Source organism: Scyliorhinus torazame, chromosome 11, assembly GCF_047496885.1.
Source record: "Scyliorhinus torazame isolate Kashiwa2021f chromosome 11, sScyTor2.1, whole genome shotgun sequence".
NCBI classification, from domain to species: domain Eukaryota; kingdom Metazoa; phylum Chordata; class Chondrichthyes; order Carcharhiniformes; family Scyliorhinidae; genus Scyliorhinus; species Scyliorhinus torazame.
The window spans coordinates 192353100-192378703 of NC_092717.1; the positions used below are offsets into that span (position 1 = coordinate 192353100).

The window sequence follows — 25604 nt, forward strand, 5'->3', positions numbered from 1 at the left end:
TAGTAAATCTTAATGTTGATTCCAAATTCCACTGATGTGAACAGATGCATTTTACCCTTTATGTACACAGACCAGGTGTTCTTTTCTGTCCTCAATTCATTTCATAAGGTTATCCTAGCAATCTACATTTTAGTAATGAACTTGCAATCTCCCAGTTAACAAGTATGCCTGAAAGGCTTCGATGCCAGAACTAAATTATTTGTAAACTTGCCGCTTACTTCATGCTGTGTCGCTTTATTGGGTATTGTTGGGATGATATTTTCAAGGACCATTATGTTACCCAAATGCCCCCTGTAGATGCGTGATCTATCTGTTGCATGAACTGCATTGTATTCCTGTATCAGTACCCCAAGGTTTCCAAGAACATATCCTCAATATAGGTTCAGGCAGTTTTTCTTGGCTTCATGTACTTTGTGTTACACGGGATCTGAGTTTATTCTACTGGATAGGATGGTCCCAGAGTGGATCCTAGGCTCAAAAGACCGTGGGCACGATTCTCCGGCATTGTTTCATTCTCGCTCGAGCAAAACGAGGCCAGTGAATAGCAGGAGAGACCGAAAACGAGAACCGGGCGGCAGGATCCAAACCGTTTGCGATGCAACCTACCCGTTCCCGTAGGCGAAATCGGTATCCCGCTGTAGCTGGGGGAATCCAATTATCACCACAAGCCCTATTTCCATACAATTAACAGGAGCAACCCCACATCCAACAGTCTCCCATGATTCAGCGGCCTCCTCAGCAAGTGGACTCTGGCTTCCGAAAGTGTATTTCCCAAACTTCACTCTCGATAAACACGGTTGCGATTCTCCAGAATCGCAACCTAGTGCTCCTGTCAGCAGGAAAACTAGAGTGATTCCAACTGGTACCGAGAGCGACCCCAACGTGCCATGCTATTTTTTTTAGCTGAATTGGTATTTCCCTGCCGTGGCACACTGGGGTCTGCATTGCAACTGAGGGGCACGATCCTAATCTCTCTGACAGGTCCCGCACTTCTGGGATTGGAGCGCAATTTCTAAGGGGCACTCCAATCTGAAACGTTGCTGCAGCCACCCCCCCATCACTCCACCCTGCTCACCAGATCACTGGGCACACCCCCCCACCCTAATCTCTGGAAAGGGCCCTCCTTCAGTCCCCCTCATTCAGCTCCCCCTCATTCCCCACCTCACCTCCCCACTTTTTCCCAGTTTAAAGGCCTGTGAGATGTAGGTGAAAGTAATCCCTTGAAAGTAGTGGAAATCTTTGAAGTGGTTTTCACATAGTCAATTTCATTGCCATTTAAAGTATGGAAGTCAGTGTTCATGCCTAGAAGGCTGGAAGCTTTGAAACACTTTGTTTACATTCAATTTAATATCCATTGCCTGCTAAAAACTTTCTGATTGACAGGTCGAGGCAGTTTCGAGGCGGAGAATCAGAGTGTTTATTTTATGCAGGGGTCCATTAACTCAGGGTAGCAGGCTTTTTTCTAACTGCAGTCCTTTTCATCTGCCTTTTTGTTCTCAAGTGCTTCCTTGGAAGTGCAGCTGTGGGGGCAGCTCCAATTTAGCACAATGGGAAACGCACACCTGCCATTAGCATGCCTACGGTGGAACACCAAATACTTGGATAATTTATTGAGAGGGATACACTGGAACTTTTTGGTTTTAAGGTTTTTCAAGGATTTACTAAAAAAAAACTGCTTGTTCTCCCTTCTCAAAAGGCTTGCATTTTCTTTTGATTTTTCACAATGTTATAACCTACCTGCTTACCATTGGCTGGGGACTAATGACAATCCCACAATCCTGTGGGAGTATGAGCTTCCCCAATGAGGGGGGTGCAGAGAAATCATGAGCAGACTCCTTGTATAAATAAAGCTGGCCAGTTTGGAACCAGCAGGAAGGAATGAGCAGCAAGCGAAGTTGCTGCTGCTGTTGTATATATATGTTATTGTAAATAAATGTTATTTCTTTGTATCCTTAAAACTCGTGCTGGATTCTTCGTGGCCCTCACAAAACTGGTGACGAGGGTTAAAGTGAATAGCTGTCTACACTGCTGAAGCCACCTCCCTGGATTTTTGTTGGATACAGGTTGGAAGTTGTTTTCTATTGCACCATGCCTCTGTACGGACGTTTGGATGTTTTTGATGCTGCGCTGGAAAGCTGGAACCAGTATGCACAGCGGATGCGTTACTATTTCCGGGCAAACAATATCACCGAAAATGAGCGCCAGGTGGTTGTATTGCTCACCGCCTGCGGCCTGCATACGTTTGGGGTGATTAGGAGCCTTACGTACCCAGCTGCGCAGGACACCAAAACGTTTGATGAACTTGTGAATTTAGTGGGGCAACATTTTAACCCAACCCCGTCCACGATAGTCCAACGTTACCGGTTTAATACCGCTGAGAGGACCCCAGGAGAATCTCTTGCCGACTTTCTATCCAGGCTACGCAGGATTGCGGAGTACTGTGACTATGGTGAGACCTTGTCAGAAATGTTACGCAACCGTTTAGTTTGCGGTATTAACAATGCGGCCACCCAGAGAAAGTTGTTAGCTGAGCCAACATTGAATTTTCAACCGGCCATTCAAATAGTATTGTCCCGAGAGAGTGCAGAACGAGGACTGCAAGAGCTACAGGGAATGGAGGTGCATGCCTTGGGGCACAACCCCTTCCATCCGAAAACATACCCCCGCACTCCTGCGGTACCTTGGGCGAGGCGACGTCCGGATCGACGCCAGTGGCCGTCAGACATTCCTCCACGAAGGGAGCCTTTTCCAGAACCAATGGATGAGGAGCCATGTCCGTGTCAGACTTGTAGGCGCCGACCCCGTCGCGGACGCCCGTCCTGGGGACACCAAAGGCGCCGTCGTTCCGACCGAAACGGGGACCAGCCCAGGGCCGTACCTTCCATGTGGATGAACCTGCGGCGACTAATCCTGAGGACGTGGAGACGGAGGACGACAGCCTGCAGCTGCATTGTGTGGCAGCTCCCCGTGTGGCCCCCATTAAGGTGACACTACGGGTCAATGGTCACCCGCTTGAGATGGAGTTGGACACTGGCGCAGCGGTCTCCGTGATTGTCCAGAGGGCATTCGACCGCATCAAGCAGGGTATACAGACCCTTACATTAACCGACTCACAGGCCAGGTTGGCCACCTACACGGGGGAACCACTGGACATTGCAGGGACTGCGATGACCCTTGTTGTTTATGGATGCCAGGAGGGGCGTTTTCCACTTATTGTGGTGCGCAGCCATGGGCCCAGCCTGTTGGGTCGGGACTGGTTGCGCCATTTGCGGTTGCAGTGGCAGCACATCCTCCAAACAGTTTCTGGAGGGTTGACTGAGGTGCTAGGACGATACCCAGATGTATTCCAGCCCGGTTTGGGGAAAATAAAAGGGGCCGTAGCCCATATCCAAGTCGAACCAGGAGCCACGCCGCGCTATTTCCGGGTCCGCCCGGTGCCTTACGCCTTGCTTGAGAAGGTAGAAGGGGAGCTCACTCGTTTGGAGACTTTGGGTATTATCAGGCCCGTCCGTTTCGCTGACTGGGCAGCACCAATTGTACCTGTAATGAAGCCAGATGCCACAGTTCGCTTGTGCGGCGACTATAAACTTACAGTGAATACGGCTTCCCGACTCGACTGATATCCAATGAGTCGCATAGAGGATCTCTACGCGAAGCTTGCAGGCGGACTCTCGTTCACAAAATTAGATATGAGTCACGCCTACCTACAGTTGGAGCTGGACCCTGCCTCCCGACCATATGTAACGATTAATATACACCGTGGCCTGTTTGAATATACACTTTTGCCCTTTGGAGTATCCTCTGCCTGCACTATTTTTCAACGCATTATGGAGGGCATTTTGAGAGGTTTTCCGTGTGTCGCTGTCTACTTAGATGACGTTTTGATCACAGGGACGGCGGAGCAGGAACATTTGGAAAATCTGGAGGCTGTCCTTAGACACTTTTCGGAGGCTGGAGTCCGTTTACGTCGCACAAAGTGCGTCTTTTTTTTGAGGCGAAGAAAGTAGTCTACCTGGGTTATCGGGTGGACCGCGAAGATTTGCATCCCGTCGCAGAGAAGGTGCGCGCGATTCAACAGGCCCCCGCCCTGACTGACACTTCACATCTTCGTTCTTTTCTCGGCCTCGTAAACTATTATGGGAAGTTCCTCCCCAATCTGGCAACTACGCTGGCCCCGTTGCACCTTCTGCTAAATAAAAATCACACCTTGGTTTGGGCTCAGCTGCAAGAAACCGCTTTCCAGCGGGTTAAACAACAATTGTCGTCTGGGTTACTAACCCACTATGATCCTGGAAAGTCTTTGCTCGTCACATGTGATGCATCCCCGTATGGTATTGGGGCCGTCCTGTCCCACAAAATGGAGAACGGGGCCGAGCGGCCAATAGCTTTCGCCTTCCGCACATTGACTGCAGCGGCGAAAAGTACGCGCAGATCGAGAAGGAGGGCCTGGCAGTGGTCTTTGCGGTGAAACAATTCTACCAGTACGTGTATGGCCGCCACTTCACTATCGTGACTGATCATAAGACTCTGCTGGGACTTTTCAGATAGGATAAGCCAATACCGCCCATTGCTTCCGCACGGATCCAGCGCTGGGCTTTGTTGCTCGCTGCCTACAAGTATTCTTGGAGCACAAACCAGGAACGCAGATAGCAAATGCCGACGCACTGAGCCGATTGCCTTTATCGGTCGGCCCCATGTCGACCCCCACGACCGGTGAGGTGGTTGCAACCCTAAATTTTATGGACACCTTGCCTGTCACGGCATCACAGATCCGTGAGTGGACCCAGATGGGAGCCAGTCCTGTCAAAGGTTCGGCACATAGTCCTGTATGGTGGGCAGCATAGACAGCTCCCAGGCGAGTTGCGGGCATTTTCCTCCAAGCTGTCAGAATTCAGCGTGGAAGACGGCATCCTCTTGTGGGGGGGACGCGTGTGATTGTCCCGGAAAAAGGCCAGGAGCTGATACTAACAGACTTGCACAATGGGCATCCAGGTGTGACCAAAATGGAAATTTTGGCCTGGAGTTATGTCTGGTGGCCAGGCCTCGAACACAGACATTGAGAAGGTGGCCCAAAACTGCTCCATTTGCCAGGAGCATCAGAAGCTTCTGCCGGCCGCGCCCCTACATCACTGGGAATGGCCAGGGTGGCCTTGGGCGCGCTTGCATGCGGATTTCGCCGGCCCTTTTCAAGGATCCATCTTCCTTTTATTAATCGACGCCCAGTCTAAATGGCTAGAGGTGCATAAGATGCTAGGCACAACGTCCTGCGCAACAATTGAGACGATGCGTTTGTCTTTTAGTACGCATGGCCTCCCCGAGGTGCTGGTCACGGATAACGGCACTCCATTCACAAGTGAGGAGTTTGCGAGGTTCATGAAGATGAACGGCATACGCCATATCCGCACTGCCCCTTACCACCCGGCTTCAAATGTGTTGGCGGAGCGCGCAGTGCAGACGTTCAAACGAGGCCTAAAGAAGCAGTCTTCCGGGTCAATGGACACGAGACTGGCTCGCTTTTTGTTTTCATATAGGACCACCCCCCATGCGGTGACTGGGGTAGCTCCCGCAGAACTCCTAATGGGCCGGAGACTTCGCACCTGCCTTAGCATGGTTTTCCCGGACATTGGCGCAAAAGTACGCCGCACACAAGAACGGCAGGGACAGGGTTTTTCTCGGCATCGGCCGATTCAGCAGTTTGCACCCGGTGACCCAGTGTTTGTTCGGAATTTTGCTAGTGGTGCCCAGTGGGTCCCTGGCGTAATCTTTCGCCAAACGGGCCCTATATCTTACCAGCCGCAAGCCCAGGGTCGTCTCCAGCGCAAACATGTGGACCACGTTCGGTCCAGAAGACTATCCCTTCCAGAGATTCCCTGCCCCCGGAGCTCATTTCTACAGCCACAGAGACCAGAGACAATGGAAAGTAGTCCTCACAATCTTCCTCTGGTGCCTCACTCAAAGCCTGCGCAGGTTGTTACAGAACCGCGTGGAGATAGAGACGCCGAGATGATGGAGGCAGCAGACTCTGACTCCGAGATGGAGACACAGGACGCATCAGAGGGGGAATCCTCAGGCCCACGGGCCATGGATGTACAACCGTTACGCCGTTCATCACGGAAGCGCCGGTCTCCGTCTCGTTACACGGCGCCCGATCCAGCGCCTCGTGCAAATGGTGTCCGGCCTGCGGCAAAACGAGTCCAACGCCCTCCTTCGCCAGGGTCTTTAGTGGATTCCTTGGACTTTGGGGGGGAGGGATGTTGTAACCTGCCTGCTTACCATTGGCTGAGGACTAATGACAATCCCACAATCCTGTGGGAGTATGAACTTCCCCAATGAGGGGGGTAGACTCCCTGTATAAATAAAGCTGGCCAGTTTGGAACCAGCAGGAAGGAGTGAGCAGCAAGCGAAGTTGCTGCTGCTGTTATGTATATATATGTTATTGTAAATAAATGTTATTTCTTTGTATCCTTAAAACTCGTGCTGGATTCTTCGTGGCCCTCACAAAACACACCCTTTTGCTGTTCCGTTGTCATATGATTAAAAGTCTGGTTTTCCCATTTACATTCCCTGGATTTTAATTGCAATACCTGCTGCTGACTTGCCAGGAGTCTCTTGCTGACCCGCATTTCAATTGTTAAGGATTTTAAAAAATAATATCTTTCATGCACCATACAGCTTTTGACTAAGAATGAATACCAGTGTCAGAGACACAAATCTTTAATTGATTAAACTCGATTTTTCTACTGACCACTCTAGTTTCCTTTATTCCAGTTTTAGGAAGATCCAAAGTGAACTCAATAGAAAATAACAGAGAAATCTTTTTCAGAAATAAAAGCTGCAACCTTGGGGAATGATCGGTTAAATCCAAAGAGGAATCCAATAAAAATAAGGCATTGCTGCTTTACGTACAGGAGTTGCACACATGATGGGGCTGGGAAAATCTACTGATAGTCCTGGATCCTCGAGGGATGTAAGAGCATTTCCCATATTCAGCTTTCTTGGCTCTGATGTAACACAGGCCCAACGATTTGTAAATGGAAATGTAAGAAGTGCATGCGAAAGACACCCTGCTGATAAGATTACAGCATTGAGCTAAATTTACAGAGCCTTGCATTCCTAAACACCCACATGTAACCAAGGGACTCAAAATATCGAGCAAATAAGCAAAAGGTCTTTTATTTCACTGCTTTCCCCCTTGTACATCCCCATTTTTAAGCCATCTATGATTAATATCAATCAGAGCAAACCAGTTTATGGTAACTAAGTATATCCAATTCTATCGCAAATAATTTAAAGAATTTTAACGATTTTGTGGGCATTAAATTCCACTCATTCTACGAAATCTGTAATCAGGGGATTTAGTCTTAATGTAAAGGGAATCAACTCAAATGTTACCTGAATGTGCCTGGAATATGCAGCACAGAAACAGCCCTTTCAGCACAACCAGTCCGTGTTAATGCTTTAAGCTCCAATTGAGCCTCCGTCCATCTTTCCCGATGGGCCGAATGGCCTCCTTCTGCACTGTAAATTCTATGATAATCTATGATTTCCTTACCCCTCATTTATTTATTTAACCCTGGGAAAAAAAAAGAGGAAAAACTGTTTAAATCAGAGTCAGAGTTTGGGAGCTCCAATTCCTCGCGGACCTTGGGAATCTGCACATGCCCTGGCTGGAACTGGCCTCATATGTGCAGGAGTTAAGGAAAAGAAAGAGAACAAGAAATGTGAAACAGCATGAAACTGCAGGTCAAGTGATCTCCAGAGGCGTGCCATTCGAGAGGAGGTGTCCTAGGGAGCACAACATGGGGGAGGGAGACGGGGAGAATGTCCCAAACAAAGAAAAATATCCCAAACCAGGGGATGCAACAGAAACAAGTCCAGAAGAAGGTCTAAATTAAGTAAGGAGATCAGAAATAGATCCTGTTTAAACAAAGTTGAGAGAATGGAGCATACTTGAAACAAAGTGGGATTGAGAGAAGCCCAGAAGATTCGAGGAGGCAGCCGATGATTGATGACTCCTTACTGCGGGACTTTGGGACAGTTGTCTACTTGAAACCCTGGAGGTGAATTCTGGTTGAAACTGCCTGAGTGGGAACGGTGTTTAAAGAGGATTCTAAGGAAAGTTCTTCAAACGCGGAGGAAGGAAATCCACATGAGAACGACAGAAGGTTTGTTTTCTGGCCTTTCCTGCCAGCGGGATATTGCGGTCTCACCCCACCAAAGATGACCCCCCCCCCCATGGCGGGTCCCTTGGCTGCGGTACGGGTGAGCCACACAAAGCAACGTAGACAGCCATTGGAGTGGAAGATGGGGTGGAAGGTCCTGCAGCGGCTAATGCCACGCCACCTCCGCTGCTGGAATAGCTGCGGGGGACTGGAAAATCCTGCCCAGAGTTTCAGTGAGACCAGTAAACTCACAGTATGACACCCAGATGAGCATCTGAATTGTCAAGAAATCCATGGAATCTGGTTTGGTGGCACCTGTCATTTACTTTGGGGTTTGTATATCTGACCACAGTTCGCCAATTGGTTCACATGAACCACTACTGACCTTGAATATTAAATTAGAAGACATATATGGTAAATTGCTTTAGCTTTCTGAATATGTTTGTAAATATATAGCTGGGGTGAAGGAAAAGTAAATATTCAAATAATTTTCTTGTGTTTGGTATGCAATCTTCCCACCCTTTTGTATCTGGCGTAACATAGTTTATTTTTCTTGTTTAATAAATGTTTTATTCTTTGGCTAAGTTCACCAGCAGACTCATTGATTTTGTTCAATGATTTATCTCCACAGTTTCTAAGTTAGGATCTATCAAGCCAGGTCTCACTCTGGGATCTGACTTGCCCAGTGCTAATATCAGCTGGGATTGCAACACTCCCCTTAAAATAATCTATCCTGTTCATCCAAAGCATTCCTTGTGGTTGTGAGCAATGCTACCTTTGATGTATGACTACTGGAAGGAGCAAATAGATTGTAAACAAACTATGTTTCCTTTAAAATCAACCAATCTTAAAAGGACTATACAATGCAACAAGCAGACTGCACCCAGCAAAGAGAAATTTGAGAGTAGATTCATTGTGGGTTCAACATTTTTACCAAGCTCTGGATAAAGAAACATCTTCTGAATTTCTTCCTTGATTTCATGGTGAATATTTTATATTGATCGTTACTGCTTTGCCTCTTGCTGAAAATGAAAACATGAAAATGAAAAGCTCTCTCTCTCTCTCTCTCTCTCTCCCCCCCCCCCCTCTCTCTTTCTCCCTCTCTCTCTCTCTATATATATATATATTTTTTTTTATATACTCTTCAAAATCCTCTCAGAATTTTAAAGATCTAAAATAGGTCTTAAAATAATTCCCAGCAAATTCATCTTTTCCTGATGGGTATACCTTCACATTTCTGGTATTAACCTTGTAAAACCTTTTTCACTGCCTCCATATCTGCTTTATAAAACTGGTCACCACAATTGTACACAGTACTCCCAAGTGTGGTCTAACCATGGTTCAATACAAGATTTGCATAACTTCTCTACTTTGCAATCCTATCCCTTTAGAAATAAATCCAAATGCATAGTTTACTTTTTCTGGCCTTATTAAAGCATTTCTGGGCAACACGGTGGCGCAGTGGTTAGCATTGCTGCCTCATGGCGCCGAGGTCCCAGGTTCGATCCCGGCTCTGCGTCACTGTCCTCACTGTCCATGTGGAGTTTGCACATTCTCCCCGTGTTTGCGTGGGTTTCACCCCCACAACCCATGTGCAGGGTAGGTGGATTGGCCTCGCTAAATTGCCCCTTAATTGGAAAAAATGAATTGGGTACTCTAAATTTTTTTAAATTAAAGCATTTCTACATTTTGGAATTTGTGTATTTGTACTCAGATATATTTGCTAGCCTTTCTCCATTTGGATTATTATTTTTCTTTGCAAATTGTAATATCTCATGCTTATGTGTTGAAACTAATTTGCTAATTATATATTCATTCTTCACATTTAAATATGTAATTGTCTTCTCTTTGCAATCCTCCACTTTATTGACTCCCTCCAAATTTGGTGACTTTCCCAAATTTAAAATTAGTATTTTAAATTCCAAGGTCTAAATTATGAATATAAATTATGAACAAGTGTGGTCCTTGCACTGATCCTTGTGGGGCTCCACTTTCTACCACTCTAAATAGCTACCCTTAACCCTTTCTGTTTTCAAAAGCGAATTGCTGCGGATGCTGGAAATCCGAAATAAAAAATGCAGATCAATCAGAACCTTTAAAAAAAAAAAATTGTCTTTCAGCCGGCTACCCGTTGATTTGCTACCTTCCCCCTTAATCTGCATGCCCTGATCTTATTCATTAATTAATAATGTGGCATTATCAAAGTACTTTTAAAAATCGGTGGCGCAGCGCCAGGAACCCGTGTTCAATTCAGGCCTCGGGTGACTGTGTGGAGTCTGCACGTTCTCCCCGTGTCTGCGTGGGTTTCCTCCGGGTGCTCTGGTTTCCTCCCACAGTCCAAAGTTGTGCAGGTTAGGTGGATCGGCCATGCTAAATTAGTGTCCAGAAGGTTAGATTGGGTTATTGGGATCCGGGATAGGATGGCCGAAGGCCTAGATAGGGTGCTCTTTCAGAGGGTCAATTCAGACTTGATGGGCCAAATGGCCTCGTTCTGCACTGTAGGGACTCTAAATATGCAGTCGATCTGTGATGCACAATCAATTACTCGTGAGACAAGGAGAGTCATACTAATCGGCTTTAATCAGCTAGAACTGTACCCAGCAGCTTCGATACAGAAAGTGAAGGCTGCTGGGACGGCATTGGTTCTTATACCCCGCCTCTCAGGGTGGAGCTATGTGCGTTAGCCAATGGTAGACTCCTAGGTCTAGCCAATGGGCATCCACCTCTCAGGTACTGCAATACCTGGTATTACCACATTCACCCCCTGTTAAAAAAAAAAAGGACCCAGCGGGGTGATGGCTAGTGTTATTGTCGCCTTTTGCATGGTAGGACCAGGTATTGCAGGTACCGTGTTGTCGAGGGTAACAGAGAAAGTTTTTATTGTTTTATGGTGCAGCAATCAGACGATCGGGTGGCCTGGTCGTCCTTCTAGAGCGTCTGGGCTTCGGCGATGATCCTGGTGGGGGCCCCGGCGGTTGTGGCTCCGGGAACGTGGTGTCTTCCTCCCTGCCAGCTTTGTCAAAAGTGGGCAGGGGCGCCTGTAGGGGGCGTCGGTGCCTGTTCGGCGCTGAGTAGGGGCGGCGGCAGTACTGACCCTCCGGTCAGGTGCTGCGGTGGGGGTGGGGGCAATGGTGCGGGTGCACGTGGGGCTCCGGCGGGCGCCAGGTCCCGAAGGGAGACCGTGTCTTGGCGGCCGTCGGGGAACGCTACGTAGGCGTACTGGGGGTTGGCATGCAGCAGGTGGACCCTTTCGACCAACAGGTCCGACTTGTGCGCCCTCGCATGTTTCCGCATCAGGACGGGTCCGGGTGTCGCTAGCCAGGTTGGGAGCGAGGTCCCGGAGGAGGACTTCCAGGGGAAAACAAGGAGACGTTCGTGAGGTGTTTGGTTTGTGGTAGTACAGAGCAGCGACCGAATGGAGTGAAGGGCCACTGGGAGGACTTCTTGCCAGCGGGAGACTGGGAGATTCCTGGACCGAAGGGCCAGCAGGACGGTCTTCCAGACCGTTCCGTTCTCCCTCTCTACCTGCCCGTTTCCCCGGGGGTTGTAACTGGTCGTCCTGCTGGAGGCGATGCCTTTGCTGAGCAGGAATTGACGCAGTTCTTCACTCATAAAGGAGGACCCCCTATCACTATGTATGTAGGCGGGGAAACCAAACAGTGTAAAAATACTCTGGAGGGCCTTGATGACGGTGGTCGTGGTCATGTCCGGGCAGGGGATGGCGAATGGGAACCGGGAGTATTCGTCAATCACGTTCAGGAAATATGTGTTGCGGTTGGTGGAGGGGAGGGGGCCCTTGAAATCCATGCTGAGGCGTTCAAAGGGATGGGAAGCCTTTATCAGATGCGCTCTCTCTGGCCGGTAGAAGTGCGGTTTGCACTCCGCGCAGATACGGCAGTCCCTGGTGACTGTCCTGAATCTCCTCGATGGAGTAGGGCAGGTTGCGGGTCTTAACGAAATGGAAGAAACGAGTGACCCCCGGGTGGCAGAGGTCCTCGTGGAGGGCACGGAGGCGATCCACTTGCGCGGTGGCGCAAGTGGCGCGGGACAGGGCATCAGGAGGCTCGTTCAGCTTCCCGTGACGGTACAAGATCTCGTAATTGTAGGTGGAGAGTTCTATCCTCCACCGCAAGATCTTGTCGTTCTTAATCTTGCCACGCTGTGCATTATCGAACATGAAGGCCACCGACCGTTGGTCCGTGAGGAGAGTGAATCTCCTGCCGGCCAGGTAATGCCTCCAGTGTCGCACAGCTTCTACTATGGCCTGGGCCTCCTTTTCGACCGAGGAGTAGCGAATTTCGGAAGCATGGAGAGTGCGGGAGAAGAAAGCCACGGGCCTGCCCGCTTGGTTGAGGGTGGCCGCCAGAGCTACGTCGGACGCGTCGCTCTCAACCTGGAAGGGGAGGGACTCGTCGATGGCGCGCATCGTGGCTTTTGCGATGTCCCCTTTGATGCGGCAGAAGACCTGGCGGGCCTCCGTCGACAGGGGGAAGGTTGTGGACTGGATCAGGGGTCGAGCCTTGTCTGCGTAATTAGGGACCCATTGTGCATAATAGCTAAAGAAGCCGAGGCAGCGCTTTAGGGCCTTGGGGCAGTGAGGGAGGGGGAACTCCATGCATTCAGGTTCGGGGCCTATGACTCCATTTTGCACTACGTAGCCTAGGATGGCTAGACAGTCGGTGCTAAACACGCATTTCTCCTTAATGTAGGTCAGATTAAGGAGGTTCGCGGTCTGGAGAAATATTCGGAGGTTGGTGTCGTGGTCCTGCTGGTCATGGCTGCAGATGGTGATGTTATCAAGATACGGGAACGTTGCGCGTAAGCCGTACCGGTCAACCATTCGGTCCATCTCACGCTGGAAGACCGAGACCCCGTTCGTGACACCGAAGCGAACCCTTAAAAAGTGATAGAGCCGCCCATCTGCTTCGAAGGCAGCGTACTGGCGGTCCCCATGACGGAGGGGCAGCTGGTGGTAGGCAGACTTGAGATCCACCGCGGAGAAGACCTTGTATTGCGCAATCCTCTTTACCAGGTCGGCTATACGGGGGAGAGGGTACGCGTCCAGCTGCATAAACCGGTTAATGGTCTGGCTATAATCGATGACCATCCTATGTTTCTCCCCGGTCTTTACCACCACTACTTGAGCCCTCCAGGGGCTGTTGCTTGCTTCGATGACCCCTTCCTTCAGCAGTCTTTGGACCTCGGACCTGATGAAGGTCCGGTCCTGGGCACTGCACCGTCTGCTCCTGGTGGCGACGGGTTTGCAATCCGGGGTGAGGTTCGCAAACAGGGGCAGCATGGTCGGCGCAGGCTTGGAGGGCCGAAGGGCCTGTTCCTGTGCTGTACTTTTCTTTGTACTTTGGGAAGGCGGGTCGACCTTAAGGGTCGCGAGGCCGCATACAGTAAGGGCGGGTATAGGGCCGCCAAATTTAAAGGTCAGGCTTTGTAGGTGGCACTGGAAATCCAGCCCAAGAAGGGTGGCTGCGCAGAGGTGCGGCAGAACGTACAGGCGGAAATTGCGGAATTCCCTGCCTTGGACAGTGAGGTTCGCTAGGCAGAACCCCTTTATCTCCAATGGGTGTGACCCTGAGGCCAGGGAGATCTGTTGGTTTACGGGATGGGTGACAAGGGAACAGCGCCTTACCGTGTCGGGGTGGACGAAGCTTTCCGTGCTCGCGGAGTCGATCAGGCACAACGTCATGTGGCCGTTGATGGCGATCGTTGTGGTGGCTTTTGCTAGCGTCCGGGGCCGACTCTGGTCCAGGGTCACGGAGGCCAGCTGCAGCAAGGGGAAGGTCTGGTCAGACAGCGTGGAGTCAGCAGTGCTGGGGGCCTGAGTCCGGTCCCGGGTAACGGAGGCCAGCTGTAGCAAGGAGGAGTTCTGGTCAGGCAGTGTGGAGTTGGCGGTGCTGGGGGCTTGAGGCCGGTTCAGGGTAACGGAGGCCAGCTGCAGCAAGGGCGAGTTCTGGTCAGGCAGCATGGAGTCGGCAGTGCTGGGGGCTTGAGGCCCCATCCAAGATGGCGTCAGCCACGGGTCGCACATGGAGTCCGGGTATACAGAAGATGGCGTCGGCGAGGGACAAAATGGCGGCGCCCATCCACCCAGCGTGGTGGCCGGGGGGCAAAATGGCCACGCCCGTGGGTCGCACGTTGCCTGGGGGAGGAGGGCGGCGGTGGGCCTTGGACGGCCGGGACCTGGAACAAAGGCTGCTGATAGTCGCTGGCGACCGCTGCCACGGCGCGGGCCTGGCAGACCGCGACATAGTGGCCTTTTTTGCCGCACCCTTTGCAGGTGACGGTGCGGGACGGGCAGTACTGCGGGATGGCCACAGAAGAAGCAGCGTTGGCCGGTGGTGAAAACGGGCCGTCTAGCGGCGCAGGCCTGCGGGGTTAGCGGGAAAGTCTGGGGGGCTGCTGCGACGGGGTGCCACGCAGCCCAGGGGGGTGCCATGCGCCCGGGAGAAAAAGCCAGTGCGTTTTTGTACGCAACGTCCATAGACCCTGCCAGGGCCCGTGCCTCAGTGGGGCCCAGCGTGTCCATTTCAAGGAGCTTTCTGCGGATGTCGGGGGAAGACATACCTTCCATGAAAGTGTCCCGAATTAAAAGCTCCGTGTGCTCATTCCCCGTGCCTGGTGGGCAGCCGCAGTTCCGGCCCAGCACTAGTAGAGCTGGATAGAAGTCCTCCAGTGTTTCTTCAGGGCTCTGCCTTCTAGTTGCCAACAGGGAACGGGCGTAGACATGGTTCAGAGGACGGATGTAATGTCCTTCTAGCAGCTCGATAGCTGCAGCATAACTCTCCGCCTCCTCGATCAGAGGGTAGATTGCAGGGCTGACTCGGGAGCGTAGAAGGTGCATCTTCTGCCTTTCCGTGGCGGTGTCGGTGGCTGTGTCGATGAAGCTCTTAAAACACGCCAGCCAGTGCTTAAAAATATCAGCGGAGATGTCTGCGTGGGGACTGAGCTGAAGGCACTCCGGCTTGATGCGGAGGTCCATCCTTTCAGAAGTAATAGCTGATTAAATTGATGCACAATCAATTACTCGTGAGACAAGGAGAGTCATACTAATCGGCTTTAATCAGCTAGAACTGTACCCAGCTGCTTCGATACAGAAAGTGAAGGCTGCTGGGACGGCATTGGTTCTTATACCCCGCCTCTCAGGGCGGAGCTATGTGCGTTAGCCAATGGTAGACTCCTAGGTCTAGCCAATGGGCATCCACCTCTCAGGTACTGCAATACCTGGTATTACCACAATCTGCTCATGCACAAATTGACAGGATTAATTTGAATAATTTGTTCATTAAAAATCTTTAGATCAAGATATTGCTTGACCAGGAGGCAAGGTAGATCAGTGAACATGAGTGATCGGTAGATAGGACTTGGAGCTAGTTAGGACCCGGGCAACAGAGTTTTGGTTGACCACAAGTTTATGGAAGATAGAATGTGGGAGACCAGCAGAAATGTATTAGAATTGGCAAGTCTATGCATAATGAGGGTATGAATGAGGGTTTCAGCAGCAGCTGAGCTGACACATGTGAAGTTTGACAACCTTACCCAGGTGGAAATAGATGGTCTTATTGTTGATGTGATTATGAAGTCAGGAGCTCAACTCAGGACAATAGCAACAGTGAAGGAGCGAATGAGAGTGGTGTGACAAGGTAGAGCTAAGTGTTGTCAGTGTACGTGTGAAAATGAATTCTGTGATATCACATGCTGTTGTTGATGGGCAGCATATAACAGAGAAATAGGAGGGGATCAAGGATAACAAGTTTTTTCCACATGGTAGCTTGATTCCCAGATAGAATTCAAAAGATTAGAGTTATAGAGATCGACGCACCGAAAAAGCCCTTTGGCCCACCATATCTGCTCCGGTCAAAAACAACAAATCCATTTTCCAGTGCTTAGTCCGTTTGTATGCCTTGGTATCGCAAGTGCACATCTAAATACTTCTTCAATGTTATGAGGGTCTCTGCCTCCACCACGCTTTCAGGCAGTGAGTTCCAGATTCCCACCACCTCTAGGTAAAAATATTTTTCCTCACATCCCCTCTAAACCACCTGTCCCTTACCTTAAATCTGTGACCCCAGGTCATTTATTCCTCCACCAATGGGAAAAATGTCTTCCTGTCTATCTATGCCCCTCATAATAATAATAATCTTTATTGTCAGAAGTAGGCTTACATTAACACTGCAATGAAGTTACTGTGAAAAGCCCCTAGTCGCCACAGTCCGGCGCCTTTTCGGATACACTGAGGGAGAATTCAGAATGTCCAAATTACCTAACAGCACGTTTTTCGAGACTTGGAGGAAACCGGAGCACTCAGAGTAAACCCATGTAGACACGGGGAGAATGTGCAGACTCTGCACAGACAGTGACCCAAGCTGGGAATTGAACCTGGAACCCTGGAGCTGTGAAGCAACTGTGCCACCGTGCTGCCCACTCATAATTTTATACATCTCAATCATGGCCCCCCTCAGTTTCCTCTGTTCCAAGGAAGACAAGCATAGTCTATCCAATCTCCTTCATAACCAAAGCACCCTAGGCCAGGCTCTCCAGCCCAGGCAATGTGCTGGTAAATCTTCTCTGCACCCTTTCCAGTGCTATCACATCCCTCCTATAATGTGGATTCCAAAACTGCACATAACATTCTGTTGACTTTCCAAAAATAACAGGCACGGCGGCAGGAAGAAAAACCATTGTATTCTCTGGCTCCGATTAGATAGATAAAAACGGAACCAAGTGGGCAGTCTAACCCAAATGGATGACCATGGAGCGATCGAGGCGGAGGATGGTGCAGCTAACCATGTCAATGGCTGTAGTGGGTCGAGAAAGCCAACGAGGGAAAGTTTACTTTCGGAACAGTCTTTATGATTTAGGTAATGGTTGTTCAGGTACTGTGGCAATGGCAGAAACCTGACTGGAAGTATTCCAACATGGAGTTCCAGAAAAGATGGGAATGGATTTGGGATGTGACGACATGTTCAAGGACTTTGGAGAGGGAAAAGACGTTGGAGATGGGAAGGCAGTTTGCAAGGATGTGGGGTGGTGGGCATTGAGTGTTGTTTTCTTTTGAGGAGCGTGGTAATGATGGTAGATTTAAAAGAAAGAGGATCAACAGCTGAAGAGGGATAACAGTTTACCATACTAGCGAGCATGGGGATCGGAAAGGGACGTTTAGTGTGAATAGGATCGAGAGAACAGCAGGTGAGTCCCATGGATACGATGAGCTCAGAGAGGGATTAAGAGCAGATGTAGGGGATGATTTTCAGTCAGAGAGAATGGCAACGTGGGTGGGAAACCTGGAGAGAATCAGGAAACGATATTCTCTCTGGAGAGAGCATGTTTACCGATTTCCCACACCCCTCACCGGTGACGCCATGAGGTCCCCGTCCACAAAGGGCGAGAACCTCATTTTAATGGGTTTAAATATATTTCAATATGATTAGCCAACCCCCCCCCCCCCCCCCCCCCCCCCCCCACCACATGATCACCCCGCCACTCATTATTCAAACCTCGCCGACATGTTTACAACAGCTTTTTAAAAACGAGATTCAGTCAAGGGGATCCACCCGGTGGCGTAAAGGTAACTAAAGCCCCTGGGGGCTGAGCGACATGTCCGGGAACCACCCTGTTGTCACTGCCCCATTGGCACTGCCAGATTGGCACAGTAAAAAAAACTAGCAGTGGCAACCTGTGCAGGGAGCCACATTGGGGGTGGGGTGGAGAATGAGCAGTGAGGGAGAACATGCAGACATGGAAACGAGCGGACCATGAAGGGGTAACTTGTAGGCACTGTGGGGGTAGGGGGGAGTGAGGAAGGGGGAATGCTGGTGATATTTCCGCTGTGCTGGAGGGAAGGAACCCCCGATGATTGAGCAGGGTGGGGAGAGCCCCCGGTACCTTTGTGGGGGAATGGGGATGGGGGGAAGTTCCACTTCATTACTGATCGGGGAACCCTTTAAAGATGGCACCCTGATCTCTGTGGAGTATGTTGCAGCAAGTGAACTGAGTATGTGGAGCCAGCTTTGCCTGCTCTATCAGTCCCGCCCTGCCAGAGTGACGGCATAACCCCCCCACCCCCAAACACTAATTGTTTGTACTCAGAGGCTCAAGATCTGGAGAGAAAACTGGTCTGTGCAGCTGGAGAGCTACACGCCAGCTTTCAGTCTGAGCCTGACAGCTTGAAAAAATATTCTAAGATTCCACCCGTTGAAACTAGAGAAAGGTACAATTCAGAGCTGGGACAGGTTGCAGCATTGGAGGAAATTTGGCCAGGTGGGAAAATGGAAGGAAGGGATAAGGAAGACACAGCTGATGGATTGGTTTGATCTTAGTGACAAAAAGTCCATGAGCTCCCTGCATTTATTGTTGGATTGAGGGTGCAGAGGCTGGGCATAGGAGAGAAGTTTAAGAAAATGGTCTGCAATTGAGAAAAGAAGCCGGGGTTATATTTACATTCCAGGGTGATCCCGGAATGGTGAGCTGTTATACCAGACTAGAGCAGGGCTATGTAAAAAAAAAAACGTGCTTCCTGTTTCCCCTCCTAAATGGCTTGGCCTGAATTTTAAGATTATTCCCCTTGTCCTTTAAGGAGACACTAATTCTATGGACAATTACCAAAATGAATTTATCCAAAGTTTTTCCCAGCTCAACAAGCTTTCAAAGAACTCAAAACATATTCCCTTTCTACGAAATCTGTTCAGAGAACTCACTTGGATAAAGCACTTCACATTTGGCAGATGACTTAGTCATTGTTACCATCTTTACTTCGCACTTGAGTAAATAACATGCTGCAGAGGGCAAGGTAGCGCAGGAATGGTGCCACTGCGCAGAGGAATGTTTTCCCACTTTGGTATCCAGTGTCTTCTTTAACATTCTTCAGTTTGTGAGAGGATGCCCTCGTCAATATTTTCTCCTCAACCACATGACCCAGGAAAAACCCTGGGCGGGATTCTCTGATCCTGAGGCTAAGTGTTGACGCCGTCGTAAACACCGTCGCGTTTTACGATGGCGTCAACAGGCCCCCAGGAGCAGCGATCCTGAGCCCTACAGGAGGCCAGCACAGCACTGGAGCGACTCGCGCCGCTCCAGGTGCCGATACCGGCATCAAATGGGTGCCGCATGCGCACTACGACCGGCGCGAATGCGCGCATGCGATTGCACCGGCGCGAATGCGTGCATGCGCGGCAGCTCCCTTCTCAGCACCGGCCCCGACGCAACATGGCATAGGGCTACAGGGGCCGGCGCAGAGCAAAAGAGGCCCCCACCACAAGAGGCCGGCCTGTCGATCGGTGGGCCCCAATCGCGTGCCAGGCCACGGTGGAGGCCCCTCCCCCAGGCTGCCCCCCCGCAGGATGGATGCCGAGGTCCCGCCGGGTAAGACCAGATGTGAACGGCGCCGGCGGGAGTCGGGTTTTTTTTGGCCGGCCACTCGGCCCATCCCGGGCGGAGAATCGGTGGACCGGCGTCAGGGCGGCCTCGCACGATTCGCGCCCAGCGATTCTCCGACCTGGCATGGGCTGAGAGAATCCCGCCCCCTATCTCACTGGTGTTTGTGGAACCAAATTGAGTGCGGTGTTTCCCCACAACACAACAGTAATTAGACTTCAAAATGATCTCAATGGCTGTGGAGTGAATTTTGGATGTTCTGAAGTTGTGAAAAACACTATCAAAATGAAAATGTTCTTTTCCTTCTTTAAGATCAGACACAGGACGCTCAGCAATGATATTAGTGAACACTTTTTCACACATTTGCTCAAAATGGTATCGAAGCTAGCTCAACAGAAAATGTCAAAACTGAGGTTGATCTTGTTTGGTGGGGTATTAAAGGAGATGGAACCAAGGTGTGGAAATGATATTATGATACAGATCTGGCACGATAATGAAATAGGTTTGAGTGGCTGAATGACCTACTCCTTTTCCAATGGATCTTAGTCCTTTAATTAGTGTAATTAATAATAAAAAAATTGAATGCATAATAACACACACGCAAAACTAACTATATTTCATCTTATGTTCTTGTGTATCTGTGTTTCTTTGTGAGGAAATAGCACTTTTGAAATTATCTCATGAAATGCAATAAGAATGAGGAAAAAAATCAATGCATCATGTGGCATTCACTCGTACAAATAACGAGCAGGGGTAGGCCACTCAGCCCCTCGGGTCTGCACCGCCAGATAGAAAAGAAAGCAATTTAGCATCAATATCTGATTTAGGTTATGGGCGGAGTTTTATGGCCGCGTTCCGGCAGGCGCAGGGCTGGAAAATGTGGTGAGCCATTCACAAGTCCATTTATATCGGTGGGACTGGAAGATTCTGCAGGCAGGTGGTAGTGTAAATATCCACCCTATATGTGGGTCATTCATGAAGATGGTGTTTAGGGATAATAAATGCAGCCTTGCCTGCTTCCTGAGAGCATACAGAAAAGCTGGATTCTCTGCTCTGGAGACTAAGTGCTCCTTCCAGCGGAGAGTCACTACTGGTCTCTGCTGGTGCTAGGAACAGCGCCCAGGTGCAATTCCTTCTCCTTTACCATGCTAAATTATGAATGGAGGAGATCTCGCCGAATTTTGGCTGTATTCAGTAATTGGGGCCCTATTTTGAACAGGCGGCCCAATACCGAGGTCCGGTGACGAACTCCCCCCTTACGCAAATGCTGCCCACTCTTTACTCCCCCTGTGGCATGTAGCGTCATTTCACACCCCACCCCCCTCCAACCACAGGAATAATGGGTCAGCATACACAGGGGTAACCGCCCCCATCAGAGACCGCTCACAGTGGCCCCTATCAGAGGCCCTGTGTGGGATTCTCCCTTCTGGGGACTAAGACCCAACACCCACCAGAAAACGGGCAAGAATCACTCTGGAATTTTTCCTCAAAGGTCTGGGGTGATTCGGAATTTTTCCACGAAGGTCCGGGGTGATTCTCCGTTTTCCAGGGGGCTAGCAGAGCCCTGGCGTGCGTCCAGCTGCTCTGGCAATCGGCGGGACCCTGCTAGCCAGACCGGGTCTGCGCATGTGCGTGGCGGCCCACCTCGGCGCGGGCGCTGCCGTCATGGCACAGCCGCGCAGAGGAAGGTAGGTCCCTCACAGATTGTGATGGCCCGCCGACTGGTGACCCCGATCGCGGGCCTGGCCACCGCTGAGGGCCCCCCCCCCTCCCGGAATCAGATACCCCCCACCCCCCACCAGGACCGCCACCGCGGTACCACATGTAAACCATGCCGGCGGGAGTTCGACCGGTCGACTGCGGAGAATTGCCACGGGGGCCTATTTCAGTGCCGCGTCGACCGTGTGCACGGGACTGGCGGGTCCACGGAGAATCGCGGAAGCGCGTCGCGCCGAATTTCTGGCGTGAACGGCTATTTTCCGTCCCCACGCCGGGCGCGATTCCGGCGCGGAGGTTCAGAGAATCCTGCCCCCCCAACTTTTCCAGGTGCACCATAGAAAGCATCTGGCTGCATCACAGCCTGGTTATGGCAACTGCTCGGCCCAAGATCGCAAGAAACTTCAGAGAGTCGTGAACACCGCCCAGTCCATCACACGAACCTGCCTCCCATCCATTGACTCTATCTACACCTCCCGCTGCCTGGGGAAAGCGGGCAGCATAATCAAAGACCCCTCCCACCCAGCTTACTCACTCTTCCAACTTCTTCCATCGGGCAGGAGATACAGAAATCTGAGAACACGCACGAACAGATTCAGAAACAGCTTCTTTCCCGCTGTTACCACTCCTAAACAACTCTTTTATGGACTGACCAGATTAATACTACACTCCTGTATGGTCCACCCGATGCCGGTGTCTAGGTATTTACATTGTGTACGTTGTGTTGCCTGATTATATATTTTCTTTTCATGTGCGAAATGATCTGTTGAGCTGCACGCGGAAAAATACTTTTCACTGTACCTCGATACACGTGACAATGAACAATACCAAATCCAGAGACCTCAAAACAGAGACTTCCCTACCCCCCCCCCCACCCACATTAGAGACCTCCTGACACAGACCAAGGGCACAATCTAACCAAAAATAATCAGAATCCATTATTCGTTCTGAGCGCCGGGAACGACCCCGCTTATGCTTTGTTGGCATTTTGGGCCCCAGAGGGATTCCAGTGCGTGGAGATCCTCAGATCCTCAGTGCAGGAAATGATCGGGAATATCATTTTAAAATGTCACTCTGATCTCTCGACCCCCCTGGTGAATCCCCGGTCCCCCTCAACTGACCGCTTTCGGGGTTCTTGAAATCACCCGCACTCCACCTCACATGGGCAAGGCAGCCCAGGGTACAGTCCTTCTGTGGCCAAAATGCAGGTCCGGCACCCTGGCACTGCCTGTCTGGCACCCTGGCAGTGCCCCTGCCAGCCTGGATGTGGCAGTGCCAGGCTGGCACCTGGATGATATTGCCCGAGTGCCAGATCCACCCTGCCCAGAGGCCGACCACCCGGGGACTTCCGATCGCCTGGGAGACTCCCCCAAGTGCCGTTCTATAAGACAGCTGGCTTATAATGCAGAACAATGCCAGCAGCGTGGGTTCAATTCCCGTTCCAGCCTTCCCGAACAGGCACCGGAATGTGGCGACGAGGGACTTTTCACAGTAACTTCATTGAAGCCTACTTGTGACAATAAGTGATTATTATTATTATTATTATTAAACAGCGCTCGGCTGGACTCTCAGCGTACCCACTGGATGCTAGGTGGCCCTTCGATCTGGCGCGAACATAGTTAAGTCTTTTTAAGCTGTTTGATCGATGCAATTCTGGGTCCCTCCCATTGTCGGCGGGATCCAGATCACGACATCTCGCGAAATCTGGTTAGATCCCGCGAGACATAAGGACCTTCGCGAATCCTGGGAGAGGCCTCTCCTGGGATCCACAGGACGCAGCTGGTAGATCTTGCCCCTAAGAACTTTCTGCTGTGGAAAAGAGGAAGTGAAAACGCATAGCTACCTTTGATGGGTTGAGGAACTGTCAATCATAGCAAGAGTGTTTATAAACATTGTGGTTAGCATCACAGCTGGGTACTTGAGATGCATTCAAGCTTGAAGGGCGAGATAGAGCAACAATCCGCCAAGCACCTGTCTCTGGAGTCATAAAACTGTCAATCACTGACTAATGCATTGTATTGCTGTGTAAAATTAAATGGAAGATTTGCATTTCAAATGCTGTCAAGGGATTTCAAACCCTTTGAAGGGTACTTGGCTTTCAAGACAGCTTCTGACACTTGAAACAGGTGCTGCTTTAAACACCTTTATCTGAGGCAGCAGATGTTAGGGAAGGGTAAATGAAAATGCAATCATTCATTCACTGTACTGCCTGGACTGCTCTTCAGCTTTCATGCAAGGGTCACTGATGGGGGGGGGACCTCTTCCGATGGCCTTTGAGGGCCATCTCAATTATGCATTATCCCTCTTGACCCACGTCAACCGCATCAGGGTCACGTTTGGGAAAACATGCACCAAATTCCACCGGGAGGATCTCCTACTGTGGGATTCAGTGCATGACGGGGGTGGGGGGCATGCAAGTGGCAACTCAGGCTTCCAGCCCGTTAATCCGATGCAAATGGGTGCAAATCACCAATTTGCATCCTCCCACTTGCGCGGGCATGTAGCTCGCTGCTGCTGCTGACAGAGGGACCAGAACATTGGGCGCCAATCGCATTTTGTGGGCAACGCTCCATTCTCCGCCGGATCAGTAAACCCACTACCTCCATCAAGCAATGGAGAATCCATCCCAACATTTTGAGAAGAATGCAAAAATACGAAACAGAAATGACAGAACCTATTAAAGTACAGGACTCCTCCATTACTGGTTTGGAATGCCAGCCTAGATTAACCTTCTGACACAAGGGCTATGAAGTGAGCCAAGCCATTTACAGGTACAGCAAAGTTTTGTAGCTTTTGCAGTGGTTAACCAACAAAAAAGGCAGACCGGTTAAATCCTGAGAAATCTTGCACATTAATGTTGTAAGAAAATTTGCTCCAATAATGGCTGATTTTAATTTATTTTCTTTTTCAGAATCTGTCAGTCACTTTTGTGAAAGAGCAGGAAAAGGGGGGACATACCCACGACAGTACCATGTCTCCAGCCACCGCAAGGACTACAGTGATGGTAAGTAAAAGGACAGGTTTTTTGAGACTCCTGTTCATGTGTGGTCAACTCAACTATGTTGTTCCAATCCCTGGGGCAATATTCAATATAACTGTCCTGCGAAAACCACAGAACAGAAACCATCATAGTCCACAGAACTATTTGGTCATGTTATTTGATATAAACGTCAGACAGATGAATTTGTTCCATTTAATGCTTAGGTTGCAGTTATAGTTTGCAGATTGAGGATGAAAAAAATATCTTCTGGCTCATTGCAGAAAAACATCGGAACAGGAGCCCCCCTGATACCCACCTCCCCTGAAGGACCCCTTCGGCAGCCGAGAGACAATGGTTGAGAGGATAACTTCACACTTATTCATATAGTCCACCTGTCATTTTCTACCTTATTCACTTAGCCTCGGAAAACACGGGAATAAAACATTGGGCATGTTGATTTAGAAGTGCCAATTACAGTATGATACTTTACCAGAAATTCTGGGCAGGATTTTACTCCCACCTGTGTGTCGGGGGGGGGGGGGGGGGCGGGGTGAGGTTGGGGGTGAGGGGTGCGGTTTCCCCTGACCTGCTCTCCACAATACTGGGACTGGTCAAGTTGCCCAAAGGTCTACCCATCCTTAGACCTATTGAGGCCCTTAACTGCCCAGTAATTTGCAATTAAGGGCCTCCATCCACCTCCACTTCCATAAAACACTGGGCAGTAGGCCAGAATGTGAAGTTTTTTTTTGAAAAGGCAGGAGGGAAGGTTGGACAGATCAATCGAGGGGTGCCCTGTGCACATCAAGGGTACCCCTGTACTCAAGATGCCACCGCCTCCTTCATTCCTCCCCACCTATCCTTCAAAACCTGAATGCCCCCCATCCTGCTCCTGAGACTTTGCGACCCCTCACCACTCTAAAGCCCCGCCAATATCTCTCTCGGGTGGCCAATGCTCATCTTCCTATGTCTTCTTGGTGTCCTGGGTGGTGCCCACTACTGAGTTCTGGCACTGCTGGGACAGGCTAGAGCTGCCAGCCAACCAAATTGACCGGCACCTCTCGAGTGTGAGACTTCCTGTCCACGGAGGTGGGCAAGTCTGACCCTAAGCTTGTTTAGCCTACCCCCAATGCGTTATTGCTGCGGGGTAGGATTTTTTTAAAATTGGTCCACTCGGGACCAACTTTCCTTCCGATTGAGGGAGCGGTGGAACCAAGCAGCATGTTTCTGGTAAAATCCAGCCCTCTTATGCTTTTTTCAAAAAGAAATTCCCCTTTTTTGGAGCTGTTTGACATTTGTTGAACACAGTTGCATTGGTACTAAAAGATCATTAATACCAGACTCAACTGGCTGCTCTTCATGTC

General features: G+C 50.2%; 1 protein-coding gene across 4 annotated transcripts in view; it reads left to right on the plus strand.

The window, feature by feature from the left end:
- The window catches only part of map3k22 (mitogen-activated protein kinase kinase kinase 22), a 206841-nt gene that overhangs the window by 112770 nt on the left and 68467 nt on the right, over positions 1–25604 (plus strand). For all 4 annotated transcript variants that reach the window (XM_072468212.1, XM_072468213.1, XM_072468210.1 and 1 more), the window contains one exon: positions 24175–24267. In XM_072468212.1, coding sequence (XP_072324313.1) covers positions 24175–24267 — 93 coding nt within the window. The remainder of the gene's footprint in view (positions 1–24174; positions 24268–25604) is intronic.